Below are 15426 nucleotides of genomic sequence, written 5' to 3'. Positions count from 1 at the left end.
CATCGACAGATTCCGTGTGACGCGACTTAAATATTAATTAGTTTATAAATTTAATTGCGTGCATTAATTCGCGCGGATTTTTGCGAAATATGTCATCGTCGGCGAATGCGTGTTGTTGCACAAGCTGCATTCCGGGAATCGACCGCAAGGTGACACGCTCTAACACAACGCGTGACGAGTGGACATATGCTGATGACGCATTTCCTCTCTTCGTAATTCAGCGTGTTCCAGCGCGATCCACGGTTTCGCCACACGATAACACAGCGCTACGTCGCGATATGATACGATATATTCCGAAATAAACGTGAGAAAATATCAATGGCAGACATCTATTTCTCCTTACTGTCAATTTTGCATTGACCGTTTCTCGGCAGACTACAATATCAACAATAATCATCAAAGATTCAAAGAGGGAAGTCGTAAACGCGTTGGAATTGCGATCGATGCGATTCAACGATGGGCATTTTTGGAAAAGGGAATTTAACATGGTTATTTTTCTCGGTGCACACACTCTTCCCTAACGTGGGTCCTTCGCCTAACGTGTGATTTTACTAGCTATCATTAATAATCGCACGCGTACATCATCGCGGAAATAGGGCGGCGCCGCTGCAACTGCAATCATCGTGCTTCCGCCATCGTCGCGTAATCACGCTCCCGATGCATCGGAAACTGAAGCGACCCTCCCATCTCGCGACATTTATACAGCGGTAATTTCGAGTCACAGACAGGCAAGTTCACCTCTCTCCGCTCTCGCTCTCTCGCTCTCTCTCTCTCTCTCCGCTCTCTCTCTCCGCTCTCTTTCTCTCTCTCTCTCTCTCTCTCTCTCTCTCTCTCTCTCTCCCTCCCTCTCTCTCTCGCTCTCTCGCTCTCTCCCTCTCTCACTGCCCTGTGCGCGATCTGTTAATGAATTATATAAAAGACTTTACCGTTCAGAAGAAAAATTTACAAAGTTCACGACAACGTGTCTGTCGACGCACATTTCAACGTCGGACAATATTAAGTTTGCACACAGTGACTTTTTTCAAGTATTAACAAACAAAATCTCTGTCTCTCTCTCTCTCTCTCTCTCTCTCATCGACATTTTCCATATTTAAAAATGTTTTCGCAAATTCGGTTAATGTTAATGTATCAGAGTGACGAATACTGCGGTAAACTGCATTCGGAACGGCGTTTTCAACGTTCCGAAGCTTAAGGTTAAAGGAGCCAGAAAATTTCGCCGACCAAACTCTTTTTTCCCAATTTCGTCCAGTTCTTCACTACGAAAATCGATCTGTTCTAAAAATATCGTTGGAAGATAAACTAGCGCATTAAAAATTGTGCGACCTATGTGGGACAGCGATTGCATGGAGCGGGAGACGAGGATTGTGCAGATAAAGAAGAGAGTTGACAAAATTTAGATAGCGAACGAGATGCTCTTGTCATCTCATGTTCAGTCTATACGTACTATCTCCCGACAACTCGACCATTTCGACCGAAAATATCGTTAGAAATGCGCCAAGTGGGAACTGAGCATTCCACGCGGAACAACCAATCGAACAGACCCGATAGGGCGATAGGGCATTGTGAGTATTCTTCAGCGCGCGATTATAACAAAACGTAATTCGTATGAAGGCGGCATGGAATAACGCGCACCTGTACCAACAGCACTTGTGTACGTTGTACGTTGTACACGAAGTGTGTACCGCGACAGGTACACACGCCCACACATCCACACACATACGCGCGTGCACGTCGAGATTACGTACGTTCGTCCCGACTGTCATCGGTATAATTGCGTTTGCAAACGGCAAACGCACTCGTGCATATGTGGCAACTCGCGCGTTCTGCAACGCGCGTAAAGTCGCGTTCACATCGGAGAAGGGAGACGAGAGCAAACGGACCGATCTCGCTATCGCGGTACGATCGTCTTTGACTGCACACGCGAATTTCGAAATTTCTGACGAATGGATGCGCAGCGCGCGGTGAAAATTAAAACAGAAAAAACGCTGATGACGGTCTACGTCATCAGCGATGACGCTGATGATGAGCTGAGCCGTATTCCTGCGAATTTCCTCGTTTAAATATGGAGACTTACTTCACTCTCCCTGTGTGAAAGAGAGATATCCACTCACCTGGGTGTCACCTTCCTCAACTCGGCGATCGTCGGGTTGTATTCGTGATCCTCGCCGCTAATTCTCGCCACGCCTTCGTCGACGTTTATCCCATAGCCGTTGACCACCAGATCGACCAAATCCGGAAAGTCATCGTGCTTCCTCGCGATCGACGACGACGACGACGACGGCGACGATGTCGGTGGCGTCGTGTCCGCCTTGCCGGATTTTTCGACGACGCCCGGCGTCGCGTCCGCCTGTTCGCGACTTCCGTTCATCCGTTGGAGAAATTTTCGCCGGAAGTTGTTGTAGACCGTATCGGCGTCCGGCCGCTCGCCCAGCTTGATGCGCGCATGACTCGCTACCAAATGGTGGCCGCTGTAGCCCAGGTCCATCTGCAGATCCATCACGAGCAACAGCGTGAACAGGATGGCGAATGCGCTGAGCGCGAGCACACACTTGTCGCGAATGCGAATCATCCTCATTTTCAGCTTCATCCTGCCGTCGTCCGTGGACCTCGGTCGGATAAACGGCGCACGTGGACACACAGGATTGCCTGACCGATTGGAAGACTTTTGTGAATCCTTTTGGCTCGCTCGTTGGTTATTCGAAGCTTCGGGATCACGGAGCACCTTCGAAGTGGACGAATGGTCGATGCCTGTGACGACAAGTGAAACGGTTAAGCTCCCTTCGGGGACTTGAAATTCGGTGGAATTCGGTCCCTTCAAGGTCCCCGGCGGCGGGATTTCTGTCTTGGAGACTGGTGTTTTGGAGGTTCTCTGGGCAGTTTCTAGCTCAACGACCAACCCTCTTCGGGTGTTATCGGAATCATCCGTCTCGATAGATGGATTCAAGGTTCCTTCGGGACTCTTCTCGTTATGCGTGCGATTGAGCACACGTTCCGATACACTTCCGGTAGACTTCACAGCAGAATCGAGTATCGAGTCTTCCGCGGAAGTGCCTACGAGCTGCTGCGCGCAAGAGGGAGTCCTCCCCTTCCTCCTCTCAGAGATCGTAATCTGCTCTTCGGGTAGTTTCACGATCAACTGACGAGGTTCCGCGTGTCTTCTCGAGACTGCAAGTCCGCATCTCGAATTGTACTTATCGGTTGACCCGCCGTTATCAGAGCCCGCTGACTCCCGACCCAGCTGATCCTCCCCCTCCTCCTTCACCTCCTCCTCCTCCTGCTTCTCCTTCTCCTCTTCTTCTTCCGGCGGTGGTGACCGCTTCAGTTTGTGTCCACGTTGCTCCCGCAACGTTTTCTTAGGATCTTGTAAAGCCCACTGCGAATTTTCCGGTGGAAGACGGCGTCTGTGAATAATCGCCGATCCATAAGAAAGACGATCTGTCGGTTGATTGCTTCTGGTCGTACGTTTAAGCCTCAAAGGCGCCACGGGCTTCGCACGGGCTCCTGTTTCTTCAATGATAGTTGAAGAACAAAGGTCCTTGGTAGATGGCGAATTATCTTGAACGATCTTTTCTGCCGGCTGCGACAACGGAATGTCTGTCTTTTGAGGTAAGAGGCAAACTTCCACAGTTCCCTCAAAATCTTCCTTTACCAATAAGCTTCTCTCTGCGAGGATACTCTTCGGCAAGAACTTAGCTTTCTCCTGCGTATTATTTGCCGTCAATCGCATTAGTTGGCCAATCGAAGTATTATTCTTCCTCGATAATAATGGACTCGTTCGATCATTCTGCTTCAGCAACGGTGGATTCTCCTGAATATCGTTCCTCGCATTTGCTCCCTCTTTTTCTGACGGTAAACGCCGTTGGTCGTTACTATCTGGCGGCAGTGCGCTTGGTCGATTACTCTTCTTCGGTGGCAGTGAGCTTCTTTCAACTAACGTATTTTCCCCGTTGCTCTTCTCCAATAGCGAAGAACTCACTTGAATATCTTTTCTTAAATTTCTCCTGATACCTTTTCGCCTTTCACCTTCTTTCTTTTCTTCTTCTTCTTCTGCTTCTTCTTCTTCTTCTTCTTCTTCTTCTTCTTCTTCTTCTTCTTCTTTCTTTTCCTCTAATATCAAACTCCGTTGATTGCTCTTATTGTCTAATAACAAACTTTCTCGAATATCCCTCTCCAGTGACAAAGGACTACCTTTAATATCCCTCCTTCTAGACCTTGGACTACAAAGTACGGGCTTTGGGCTTCTGTGACTGTGGACACTCTTCGGCGAATGACTCTCTCTGAAGCCCCTTAGCAACTTGTCGCACCTCTCACCAACATTCTCCCTCAGCAGCCTCTTGAGGAAGGATTCTGCTTTCCTAAATCTGCCAACAGCCCTCGAAGGATCATCCAGCCGATTCGACAGCTCGAGGGATCCGTCTATTAACCTTCGCTCGAGATCGCTCGACTCTTCTTCGTCATTATCTTCGTCATTATCTCTGAAACTGGATCCTTCGCATCTCGACTTCGATCTAGACCTCGATCCTCTACCGCGATCGTGTGCGCTATCTGTGGATGTCGGGCGGCCGGAAGTCGCTTTCTTCGCGTTGCCGGGGTCTACACTTTCGGAACATCTCCCGTCGGCCAGAGCTCGGGATCGCGAGAGACGATAGATCGCGGCGTCTCGACGCCCAGAAGTTAGCGCCTTGGACGAACGTGCTCGCGGACGGATCACTCGGCACACTCTCGATACACGCTCGCCTTTTGCCGTCGCGTCAAACACTCGTGAAAAATGCGGAGAAGCGAGAATTTACCGCTCCGTTCAGTTGGTCGAGCGCCCGATTAGACGTCGAGCGACTCGACTCTTTCTCGACGACCTGTCGTCTGAAACACAAAGAGAAAAATTGTCTCGAATATATGTTACGTTGCGAGAATTGCATTGTTGTTGCGTTACCGCGTCAAGCTGGCGCAATGGTCCTAAAATTAAATCTGCCTGAGCGAGATGCGCTCGAGATCTCTGCCGCGCCGCGGAATGCATGAAATAAACGCGTGTGTAAATGACACGTGTAAAATAATATATATATACATATTAATGCGTCTTTCCTCTGAATCGGCCTTTTAATTGCGAATTACTCGAGGATCGTGAAATTGAAAAATAATTATACCGCACGATGTACCTGCGCCACATGGTAGATGTGTAATTACACAAATTCACGTTCGATGCGCGGAAGCTTCGTGCTGCAACGTCGTTCTCCTTCGGTATTTAATCGGACACATCGCGTCGCGTTACGAGTTAATGCGTCGCATCGCGGTGCACCGCTGGCTGTTTCGCGTGTAATTCAAGTCGATAACGAGAGCCAGCGTTATTTTTATACGGTGCTGTCCGTCGCGTTTTTCCACCGTGTTATGTACCGTTACCGTAACACGCGCGCGCGCGCGCGCACGCACACACACACACACACGTGTGTGCGTTCACTTTGACATTTATATCGCACGTTATAGCGTGCGAAATCACGTTATAACGTGTGAAATCGGATAAGTGTAAGCATGCGGCGTGATGCAACTGTGATGTAACAAATGTATATTTTTACATTAGAAAACACACACGGGACGGATCCCGTAATCGGCGATACGACCGAGATGATGCTTCGATGAAGGGGAAAACAGCAAAAGGAAACGCATAACATAAATTCGAAGGTGCAGAGCAACGTAATGCATTTCCTGCATACCTGCTACGTGCCCGCTCGTTATGAAAGAAATTCAAGATACGGATACACGTGCGTCTAAACAAGATGGGTGGTATCTAGTTACTTATGTAAACTTATGTTCGGCGTACACGCACGCAACGCGGGATAGACGCGACGGGAAGAATCGGCTTTACGTAAGGAAAAAAATCATGCGCGGCTCCATTTGGAGAAATGAAGGCCGATGGTATCTCTTTGGTATCTCGGAAGTGACTTCCATCCATGGAAGTTATGCTGACCATGAGATCAGAAATCGCGATCGGAATTGGCGATCCGAATGGGCACTTACACCGTGTAACGCAAGAAGGCGAGCACGCTCGTTGTAAGTCGATGGCACGGCTGCATGTTGCATCCACGAGAAATCCGAGGCGTTCATTGAAATTCCGCGCGTCCCGCCGCCGATAATAAAGACGACCGTGTGTATGCGCGCGCGCGCGTGTGCGAGAATGTGTATGAATGTATAGATTGCGTACGCCGCGCGTGCTACGGAGATGTGTCTTCCATTTGATGTTTCTCTTTGCGAAAGAAAATGGACGCGCGGTCCCAGTCAAAGCTCCGGTCAGCGAACGCATGATTGCACTTTCCAAATGACTCAGCGAGCCTTGTTGCATCTCATTAGCGGCCGACAATTAATTAGCAATTATGTTACAGAATTGCGGGTTGGAATACCAAGGAGAGGTCGTTTTCGAAGCGAGTCTCGAGAGGAACATCTTCGGGAAACGAAGATTGGGCCGCGTAAAGCCATGCTCTCTCCATATATATTTTTTATACATCGATATACGGACCACCTTAGCATAAATAGTCTTAGCATCCAGCGCGCAATTATGTTGCTAATATTTTCTGTAACGGTAACGTACGTGTATTTGTTTCCGAACGTTAACATAAAGTTTAAGTATCACTGTGACAGACACGCTTTGACACATCGTTCTCGCTTCTTTGAATAATCAATAAATAATAAATCAATACTGCAAATTTCTAATAACCTAGTTACATGGCACGTTAAAGCTATTATACTGGCCTTTGTACGTTAGTTCGCTTACCTATCGTGCTCAAAAGCAATTTGCATTATCCTGGCAATATATATTTCAAAGTAAAGAGAAAAAGAAGGCTCACTCTCACACACACACACACACACACACACACACACACACACACACACACACACACACACACACACATATATACATGCACACTAACGATAGCGAGCGCGCGTGCATACCATCTCGGTTTTCCTTCTCACAGAAGCAAAATGGACCGATATAGGGATACTGAATTATGCAGCTTCGCTTCGATACGATGCCATTTGTGCTCTGTGTACATAATATATAAAACACACTCCCGCGTCTAGATATATATATATATACATATATATACGTATATCTATATATCTATATATAAAAGCCTCCTACCGTCGTTCCCGTCGCCTTTATGACACGACTCTTGCGATAACTGTAATGGCCACTCTCGCAACACGAAGCACCCCATTACCGTCACTCTATTTCACACTTGATATCCACCCCCTTGCATTCACTCCCCCCCGACTTCCCTCCGACCTCCCTCCGACCTACCACCCCCCTTAAAGAGCGCACCTTGACCCGGTGCGAGCGAGCGAGAGAGCGAGCGATAAAATGTCCGTAATGTCGCGCTTCTGCGCACGAATCCTTTTATCGGTACGCCGCCGTAGGTCCTCCAGGAGCCATCGATACAAGCCGGATTGGCTCGTTACATACACGAAATGTCGGATTCCGCGAGTGTCAGTCTTACAAAATCCAAGACTGAAAGCTCGCAATACGAGCGGCGTCTTTACACCTCACCGAGACGACGGCAAATCGAGAAGGAGATCGTAATTTTAGCGAGCCGTCAAAAGTCGTAGACGTCAAATTCCCGGCAGAGAAACATTCCCGTTGAATTTGGAACCGGGACGCGAATGGACTGTAATGTTGTGTGCTCTATCAAAAATTACTCGAAAATCACCGGGATACAGAAGTCACATACATTTCATATGCAACGATCCGATAAATGACACTACTGTTATATAAAGTCGGTCGTTGAAAACGATATTTTGGTCGCGGATGAACGCGACGCGATGTATTTCTTCGTGATGCAAAATACCAAATGCAAATGTAAACCATGAATAAGATAGTGCGTGAGCGCGATAGACGAACGGACTTCGCACTTCGTTCGTCTGTTCGTTCTCTCGTTGTTAAATAAAAGGAGTTTAATCTTGGGATCGACAGTTTGTACGACCTTCCACTCTATTTAGCTGAGCGATATCTCGATTATTTCATTCTGGATATATACTCTCCTCATCCTGTTTATATATACTTCCTCCTAAAAAAAAAAACAAAAAAAAAAAAGTGGATCACGCCACGCACAGATACTGCTTTCGTTACACGAGATAACACCCCGTAAAATCGCAGGCAACAAATGCAAATCTCATCGGCGATGAATGTTCCTAAAAAGCGAAAACAAATCCTATAAAAACAGAGGCAATGAAACGTTTTTTTTCACCGACGTGATTTTTAAGAGAAATTCGATTACGCGGAGAATTGCGACTCCACGAAATTTTCTTCCAGCCTTCTCTCTCTCTCTCTCTCTCTCTCTCTCTCTCTCTCTCTCTATCCCTTTCTCTCTTTAACTCGGCTTTTTCGCGCTTATTGAATCTTACGCGGAATTTGTTTCGTATATACGACGACGTAGGCAAAAAAGGGAAGAGAAAAAAAAAGCGGTAACCTCGGAGAGCGCAATTTTCAACGGGCATAACGAGCCTGCCAGCGGCACGCGCTATTTTACGCAGCAGTAAAAGAGAGGCAGATTGTCGGTAAAAAATCGTAAAAAACGAAATGAAACGTCGACGTCGTATGAAGAAAAAGGAAGAAGCGGACATGCCGCTGATAAAACTATTCATACATTATGCGTATTTACGTTCAATGTTACTACTACGTACGTGTGCGTTTGTGTTTTATTCTCAAACGTTTAACGGTGAATAACGATCAAAGAACATACGAAAGAGAAATGATATCTGTGAAAAGTGTACCGTTGCAAAATATCCAAAAAAGTCCAAGATACTCCTCCATGAGAATACGTAAATAATTAAATTACTAAAGTTATCGGAGAATGAAAAAAGAATTACCCCAAGACTGTTAAAGTCGACTGGAAAAAGCGACACGTAAAAACGGTTTGCGAAACAGTTCGGCCGCGAGAAAGAATTGTTCGCGCGCGCCAAAATTTCTTATCGTGCCCTTATCACGCAAATAAAATTAGGGCGGAGTAGCATGGTGGGTGGAGAGTTAGAGAGGGGGGATTAAGGCAGAATTTGTATCTGCGCTCGCGCAACAACACGAATACGAGAGGCGTTATCTTCCGGTATAACGGAGGGCGAAGATTGCAAGGAAACTGCAATTTAGAGCCAGCTCGAGCAAGACCGGCTCGTTAACGCCATTCGACCGCCAGTCGAACAAAAGATCCTCGCCTTGTTATATACAGGCGGTCATGAAAACAGCTAAACCTTCGTCGAATGCACTTGTCGGGACTGCGGTAAGTGAATACGCGCGCGGTATATAAAATTCAAATTTGTTAATGTTTATTTTAATGTCGCAGTTTTATTCCTCGCATTTTCATTCGTTTATAATTTTCCGCTCATCTTCGGCCTTACAGTTGCCAAGAGCAATGCTAGAAATTCGCCGCTGTGTGAAAGGGATCGCAATTTCTATATATACCAGGTATGTCGGTAATTACTTTCCGGTTTTTGTAACAGATGTCACTAGCCATAAGTATGCAATGTTATGATTTGATACATATGTCATTTTATTTTACTGACATTAACCTCAAAACTACACAAGCTACGTTCCGCCAAAATAACAGCGTTATAGATTAATAATTTTTTGAAAATGTCGAGTTTTGTGCCTGAAAACGTGCATTTCTGGCACGCATTACTTTTCTTGTCAAATCAAAAGAAAAAAGCCGCTGAAAGTCATCGTTTGCTGGTAGAGACTTACGGTGAGCATGCTCCAACCATAAGAACATGTGAAACGTGGTTTCGACAATTCAAATGTGGTGATTTCAACGTTCAAGGCAAAAAACGTCCTGGTAGGCCGAAAATGTTTGAAGATGCGGAATTGCAGGAGTTATTGGATGAAGACCCAACACAAACTCAAAAACAATTGGCAGAAAAGTTGAATGTGAGCCAAGTAGCAATTTGTGAACGATTACAAGCGATGGGAAAGATCCAAAAGATGGGAAGATGGGTGCCACATGAATTGAATGACAGGCAATTGGAAAATCGAAAAATCGTCAGTGAAATGCTGCTTCAAAGATATGAAAGGAAGTCATTTCTGCATCGAATAGTAACGGGTGATGAAAAATGGATTTATTTCGAAAATCCCAAGCGAAAAAGATCATGGTTATCACTTGGCGAAGGCGGCCCATCGATTGCAAGGCCAAATCGCTTTGGTCGCAAGACCATGCTCTGTGTCTGGTGGGACCAAGTTGGTGTCGTATATTATGAACTGTTGAAACCTGGAGAAACAGTTAATACTGATCGCTACCAACAACAAATGATCAATTTGAACTGTGCATTGATCGAAAAACGTCCACAATACGCTCAAAGACATGATAAGGTGATTTTGCAGCATGACAACACGCCGTCTCATACAGCAAAACCAGAAGTGTTGAAAGAAGTGTTGAAATCACTTGGATGGGAAGTTTTATCGCACCCGCCGTACTCTCCAGACCTGGCTCCATCCGACTACCACCTTTTCGCATCGATGGGGCACGCGCTTGCAGAGCAGTACTTCGCCGATTTCGAAGAAGTTAAAAAATGGCTCGATGAATGGTTTAGCTCAAAGGAGAAACAGTTCTTTTGGAATGGCATCCATAAATTGCCTGAGAGATGGGCAAAATGTATAGAATCAAATGGCCAATACTTTGAATAAATATATTTTAACTATCCATTGTAAATAACGTGTTTTCTTTAGCAAAAAAACCGGAAAGGAATTACCGACACACCTGGTAAAACTAAAATAAAATGTCTCTCTCCGTACGATAAAGATCAAAGTTCGAGTTCGACTAATTAATCGCGTCGGCAGGCATAAAATCCGTCGCGTTGGTGAAAGTAAGAGTCGCCATTTTTCGGAAACGCGTCGCCAGTTCCGTCTGGCTCATTTCCCTTTTTTCTCTCCTTCACGAAGCCGAGAGCAACGAGAAGCAAGACAAACACAGATTGCATTCGCTTGCACTTTTGCTTGCTTGCACTTCACCGCCTGACTCGCTCGGCCAGTTCGCCATCGCTTTCCTCGACGCGGAAACCTGTCGGTGCGGAATCTTTTCGCGCGCGTCTCGAGGCAAGTCTCGAGAACCGAGAAACCACGTTCGACATTTAGCAGTCTCGCGCTAGAGATCGTTTCTACCGCAAACAGGAGACCACGACGACGGATCGCCAATGTCCTAAGGCTCCAAGATTCCCGCCGAGCCACCGAGAGTCGCGGATGGACGAACAGACGGAGAGAGAAAGGGAAGGGCTTCTTAGCGCATATATTTCATTTCATTTTATAATAAATACCCGTTTTTCTTTTATTTATTTCTGAAAATTTATATGATTGAAGAAAAGAGAGATCTCCGCCGGATGCAAAATTATTTATGTACAACACACACAGCCTTCTCGAATTAATTTTACATCTGACACAACAAAAAACAGAAAAGAGAAATGTTTTCCATTCCAAAAAATGAAACATTTTCAAGAAAAAATATCTGATTGCACAAAATTGCGCGACAAAAGATTAATTGCACCTCTCTCTCTCTCTCTCTCTCTCTCTCTCTCTCTCTCTCTCTCGGCTGCATCGAGTCGAATGCACCATCCGTTTTGTGTTCCTTTCCCGAGGAAACCCCCTTTTTTCGACGAGGGGGTTGGAGGAAAGAGGAGCGGTTCTATCAAACGACGCCGGAACATCCCCCGGAATTTCACCCAGATGCTGTTTTTCTGCTCGTCGGCATTTCAATGAGGCACCCCGACGCTCTTATGGGATTAGTATGTACCTTCCCCTCCCTTCTATTCCCCCTGCTCATACCCCATATCCTTTTGCCGCCTCGCTAACGCGGAATCAAAGATAAATCCGAAGCCCTTTCTATCCTTTGCCCCGGCATGCGTTAAGGACGTGATTCTCGCGAGATCTCCTTTGTCACGTCGCTCTCCACCTTTTTCCAGTGAAACGGAAAAAAGGAACGGTTCGAATAATAAATTAATATTTGCGTCCGCAAAAACGACGATGAGCCCAAGCAGATTGAAGCCAGGTAAAACACAATTTCGCAATCGGAGTTTCTCTGCTCCCGTCCGAGTGACATTTCATCGAGAAGTGTTTGGCGGTTCGTTTATTTCCGCGATTGGATTTCGCGCGATCTCCGATTATTGTTCTTCGATAGTAATCGATTGCGTCGCGACCGACTAAGGTGCGCGCGTCTTTAGGCGCTGCATCTTAAGAGACGACCCGGTGCGAGGCAAACCTCTTGCATAATCCGCGCGATGCACACGTGCTCGCGCATAACAACGCATTATCCGCGCGGACTGCATGTATGCATGCATGCATGCATCTCTAGTCTTCGCCTCGGTCGGCGCTGCTGCGTTGCGCGTCTCGTCGAGCTCTCGAGGGCGTTCGCGAAAACGATTTCACCGGCGCGGAACGCCGCATCGTCGTTGCATCGCAGTTGCGTCTCCGTTGCATCGCCGACCTTGTCGCGTTTTTTTCCTTTTATCTCTCCTCCCCCTCTGTCTCTCTCTCTCTCTCTCTCTCTCTCTCTCTCTCTCTCTCTCTCTCTCTCTCTCTCTCTCTATCTATCTATCTATCTATCTATCTATCTATCTATCCATCTTCTTATCGTATTACTACAATTGCAACTGTTTAACGCCGCGAATTACGATGATAATTGCAAATATTTCGCAAGTCTCCCTTTCTCTCACTCTTTCTTTCTTTCTGGGATATCAAATCCTTACCGCGTAATTATTACTTTTATCCGTGCATGTACACGTTCTTTAAAGCATGAAAAAAGAGCGGTGAGAACAGAGGTTTCCAAGAACCGCGAAACTTTGGCGCGCAGCGTTTTCCTTTTAATTACGAGAGGCGCGAGGAGAGAAGGATTTCGCCTTAAGGATTTCCTTGGCAGAACCTTTCAACGGCGCGTCACTACCGCCTTGTTATTTTACCCCCCTTCTTTTTTTTCTCTTTCCTTTTTTTGACCGCGGGTCCTGAGCTTGTCCTTCCTCAAAGTCGGTCTCTAGATGCGAAATTATCTCTCAGTGTATACCCTGTAGTGAAGACGAGAGCACCATTTTTATGAGCGCAAAATAATACGAGGAAATGCGGGATATCTTCTAACATGTTGAGATGCACGAAGGTGCAGTTAAATGAACGTTCCATAGAACACACCGTATTAAAATTCATATCCCAAAAGTTGAGCCAATTTATAACTAAATGTCAAATTGTTAAGTCTGCAATGTTATAACATGAAAAATATCTCGATTATCGTCTCTCTCGATGAAAAATTTAATCATGTCAATTAGACGATTCCGCGTCATTATTATTAAATGTAGCAACTAGGACCGTCGTTTTCTTTGATCAATTTCGATCTTACTTTAGTCGATTAGTCGAATATTGCTTCGTCACTTTCTGGTCACTTTATTTTCAAAAAGAGATAAAGAATCGATTATTAAATTGATTTGTAATTGAGTAGATATGAGATAGATGCGAAAGCAATTAGTCGGCCAATATAAACGTCTGCACAATGTCTGAAAGACACATTAATAGCATGAAGACAAACTACCTCTCATTCTCGACATTTTCAGTAAAAGAGAATCAATCTCGAATTAGTCGATAGAGATCGGAATGGGAAAATTAAAATAGAATTCAGTGTTCCTTTGGAATATTCTTAATAATAATATCCTTAATAATAATAACAATTTAAGTTTTATAATGTTTTCAATTATGTAATCTACAAATTGTAATAAACGACTAGAGGATAATAGAACAGAGATACGAAAAATAACAGATAAATAAAGGAACAAATTGAAATATGATGTAGTAAAGCTCAAACCAGAATTAAAGCAAAAAATTATAACATGAAAAAGAACATTGAAAAATAAAAAAATAAGCCTCTTAGGTTAATATTTAAATTATTATTTCAAACAAAAATAGAGAGAATAAATTAATCATAAATGAAGAAAACAAATTAAATAAAATAAATGTCGCTCAAATAATTCTCGGTTACGTTACGCCGCTGCTAAATTTAAATAAAAACGGTATCAAGTATATTATTTAAAAATCGTGTTAAATGTTGTAAAATATGTACGACATCAATTGACTAATTAAACTAGCGCGCGTGTCATACGTTTGTTAATTATAATATTGTAACATATTTTAAGTTAACGTTAAAATTGCTAAATCAAATTATTGAGAAAGAAGAACTCACCAACTGTTCTCGACGTTGTCTCCCCCATGATTGGTCCAACCGCTTCGTCGTTACATGCTGTTAATTCGGAGTTAATTCAAACCGGTTAGTTGCACGCACACGTGTTAGTCATCTGCAAAACAAGAGCACTTGTATGTAGGACCGATAGTTACGTGGTATAATACAAGTTGTAGTTGCAAACCATTTCTCACCAGATCTCTGTTTCTTTCTTTTTTCTTTTTGTTTAATTAGGAAGCTACAGAAAGTTTCGTGACGCGCAATCTATTGTAAAAATTTTACTGTACTCGCTCAAACATATAAATGATAAAAGTGCACTAAGGTAAGTTTTCTGTCTTTATATATATTATAATTTATAAAATAAACACTTTCCTCTCTGCATGATAGACACGCAACGTAATAATAATAATGTTAGATTTATCGCTACAGACTGCGTACCCACTTATTCATTGAGATTATTTTTTATTTTTTTGAGAATTGTAATGGCGAGCCGTAATTCCTGTAATTCCGATTAATCATCGTCGATCCGAGTAACCAGTAGGCGATGGACCGAGCATCCATCACGGGAAAGTGTTTAATTCCGGCCGCCATGTTGCGACAACATCCATCAACGTATCGTTAAACAACGCGTTGGTCGCGCTGATAAGAGAACGCGACAAATGGCGATAAAAATCCTTTCACGCAGCACTATCTCGTCGTGATTAGAAACGAAGTCGGGCAGGAAATAGTTCTCGTCAAATTTAATTCAATGCGACTTGTTGGAAAACATAAAAATTGAATTAAACTTTGATTAAATTTTACGAACTTTATGATTCAAAACCGATTGAATTGCAATGTAGAGAAAAATTAACGACGAAAAGGACGATGAAATGATGAGAAAAGAGGGATAGAATTTCTCTCATGTAAAACTCATATGAAGCACTTTTAAGAATTAAATTTAAGATTATTTACAAATAAACTCTCTAGATGAAGTCAGAGTGTAGGAAAATTTTTATCATTATTGTACCTGTATCGCTCCTCGTTATGTACCATATATATTATCGCTTTTATTATTATTAATCGCTTTTTTCTTGTTAAAGATGTCCTTGTAAGTTGGTAGATGCCTCGGGCATCAACGACTCTCACTTTCGTGGAGTGTGCTTCGGACTTAGATAACAAATTCCAGCAACAAGCTACTCTAAGCTTATCCTAAGCACCATCTACTTCGCATCTTGTTTCAGCCTTATCTGCATAATACCAAGCGTTGTCATCA

At 44.3% G+C, this 15426-nt stretch overlaps 1 protein-coding gene across 3 annotated transcripts in view; it reads right to left on the bottom strand.

The window, feature by feature from the left end:
* LOC105182826 (extracellular serine/threonine protein CG31145) overlaps positions 1–15426 on the bottom strand; it is a 54084-nt gene that overhangs the window by 23381 nt on the left and 15277 nt on the right. For all 3 annotated transcript variants that reach the window (XM_025304914.1, XM_011140535.3, XM_011140539.3), the window contains exons 2-3: positions 14178–14289; positions 2112–4860 (exon numbers count right to left, since the gene is read on the bottom strand). In XM_025304914.1, the coding sequence (XP_025160699.1) occupies positions 2112–3727 (1616 nt within the window). In that variant the 5' untranslated portion in view covers positions 3728–4860; positions 14178–14289. The remainder of the gene's footprint in view (positions 1–2111; positions 4861–14177; positions 14290–15426) is intronic.

Source organism: Harpegnathos saltator, unplaced genomic scaffold, assembly GCF_003227715.2.
Source record: "Harpegnathos saltator strain DR-91 unplaced genomic scaffold, Hsal_v8.6 scaffold657, whole genome shotgun sequence".
In the NCBI taxonomy this organism is placed as follows: domain Eukaryota; kingdom Metazoa; phylum Arthropoda; class Insecta; order Hymenoptera; family Formicidae; genus Harpegnathos; species Harpegnathos saltator.
This window is presented reverse-complemented; position numbering and strand designations above follow the sequence as displayed.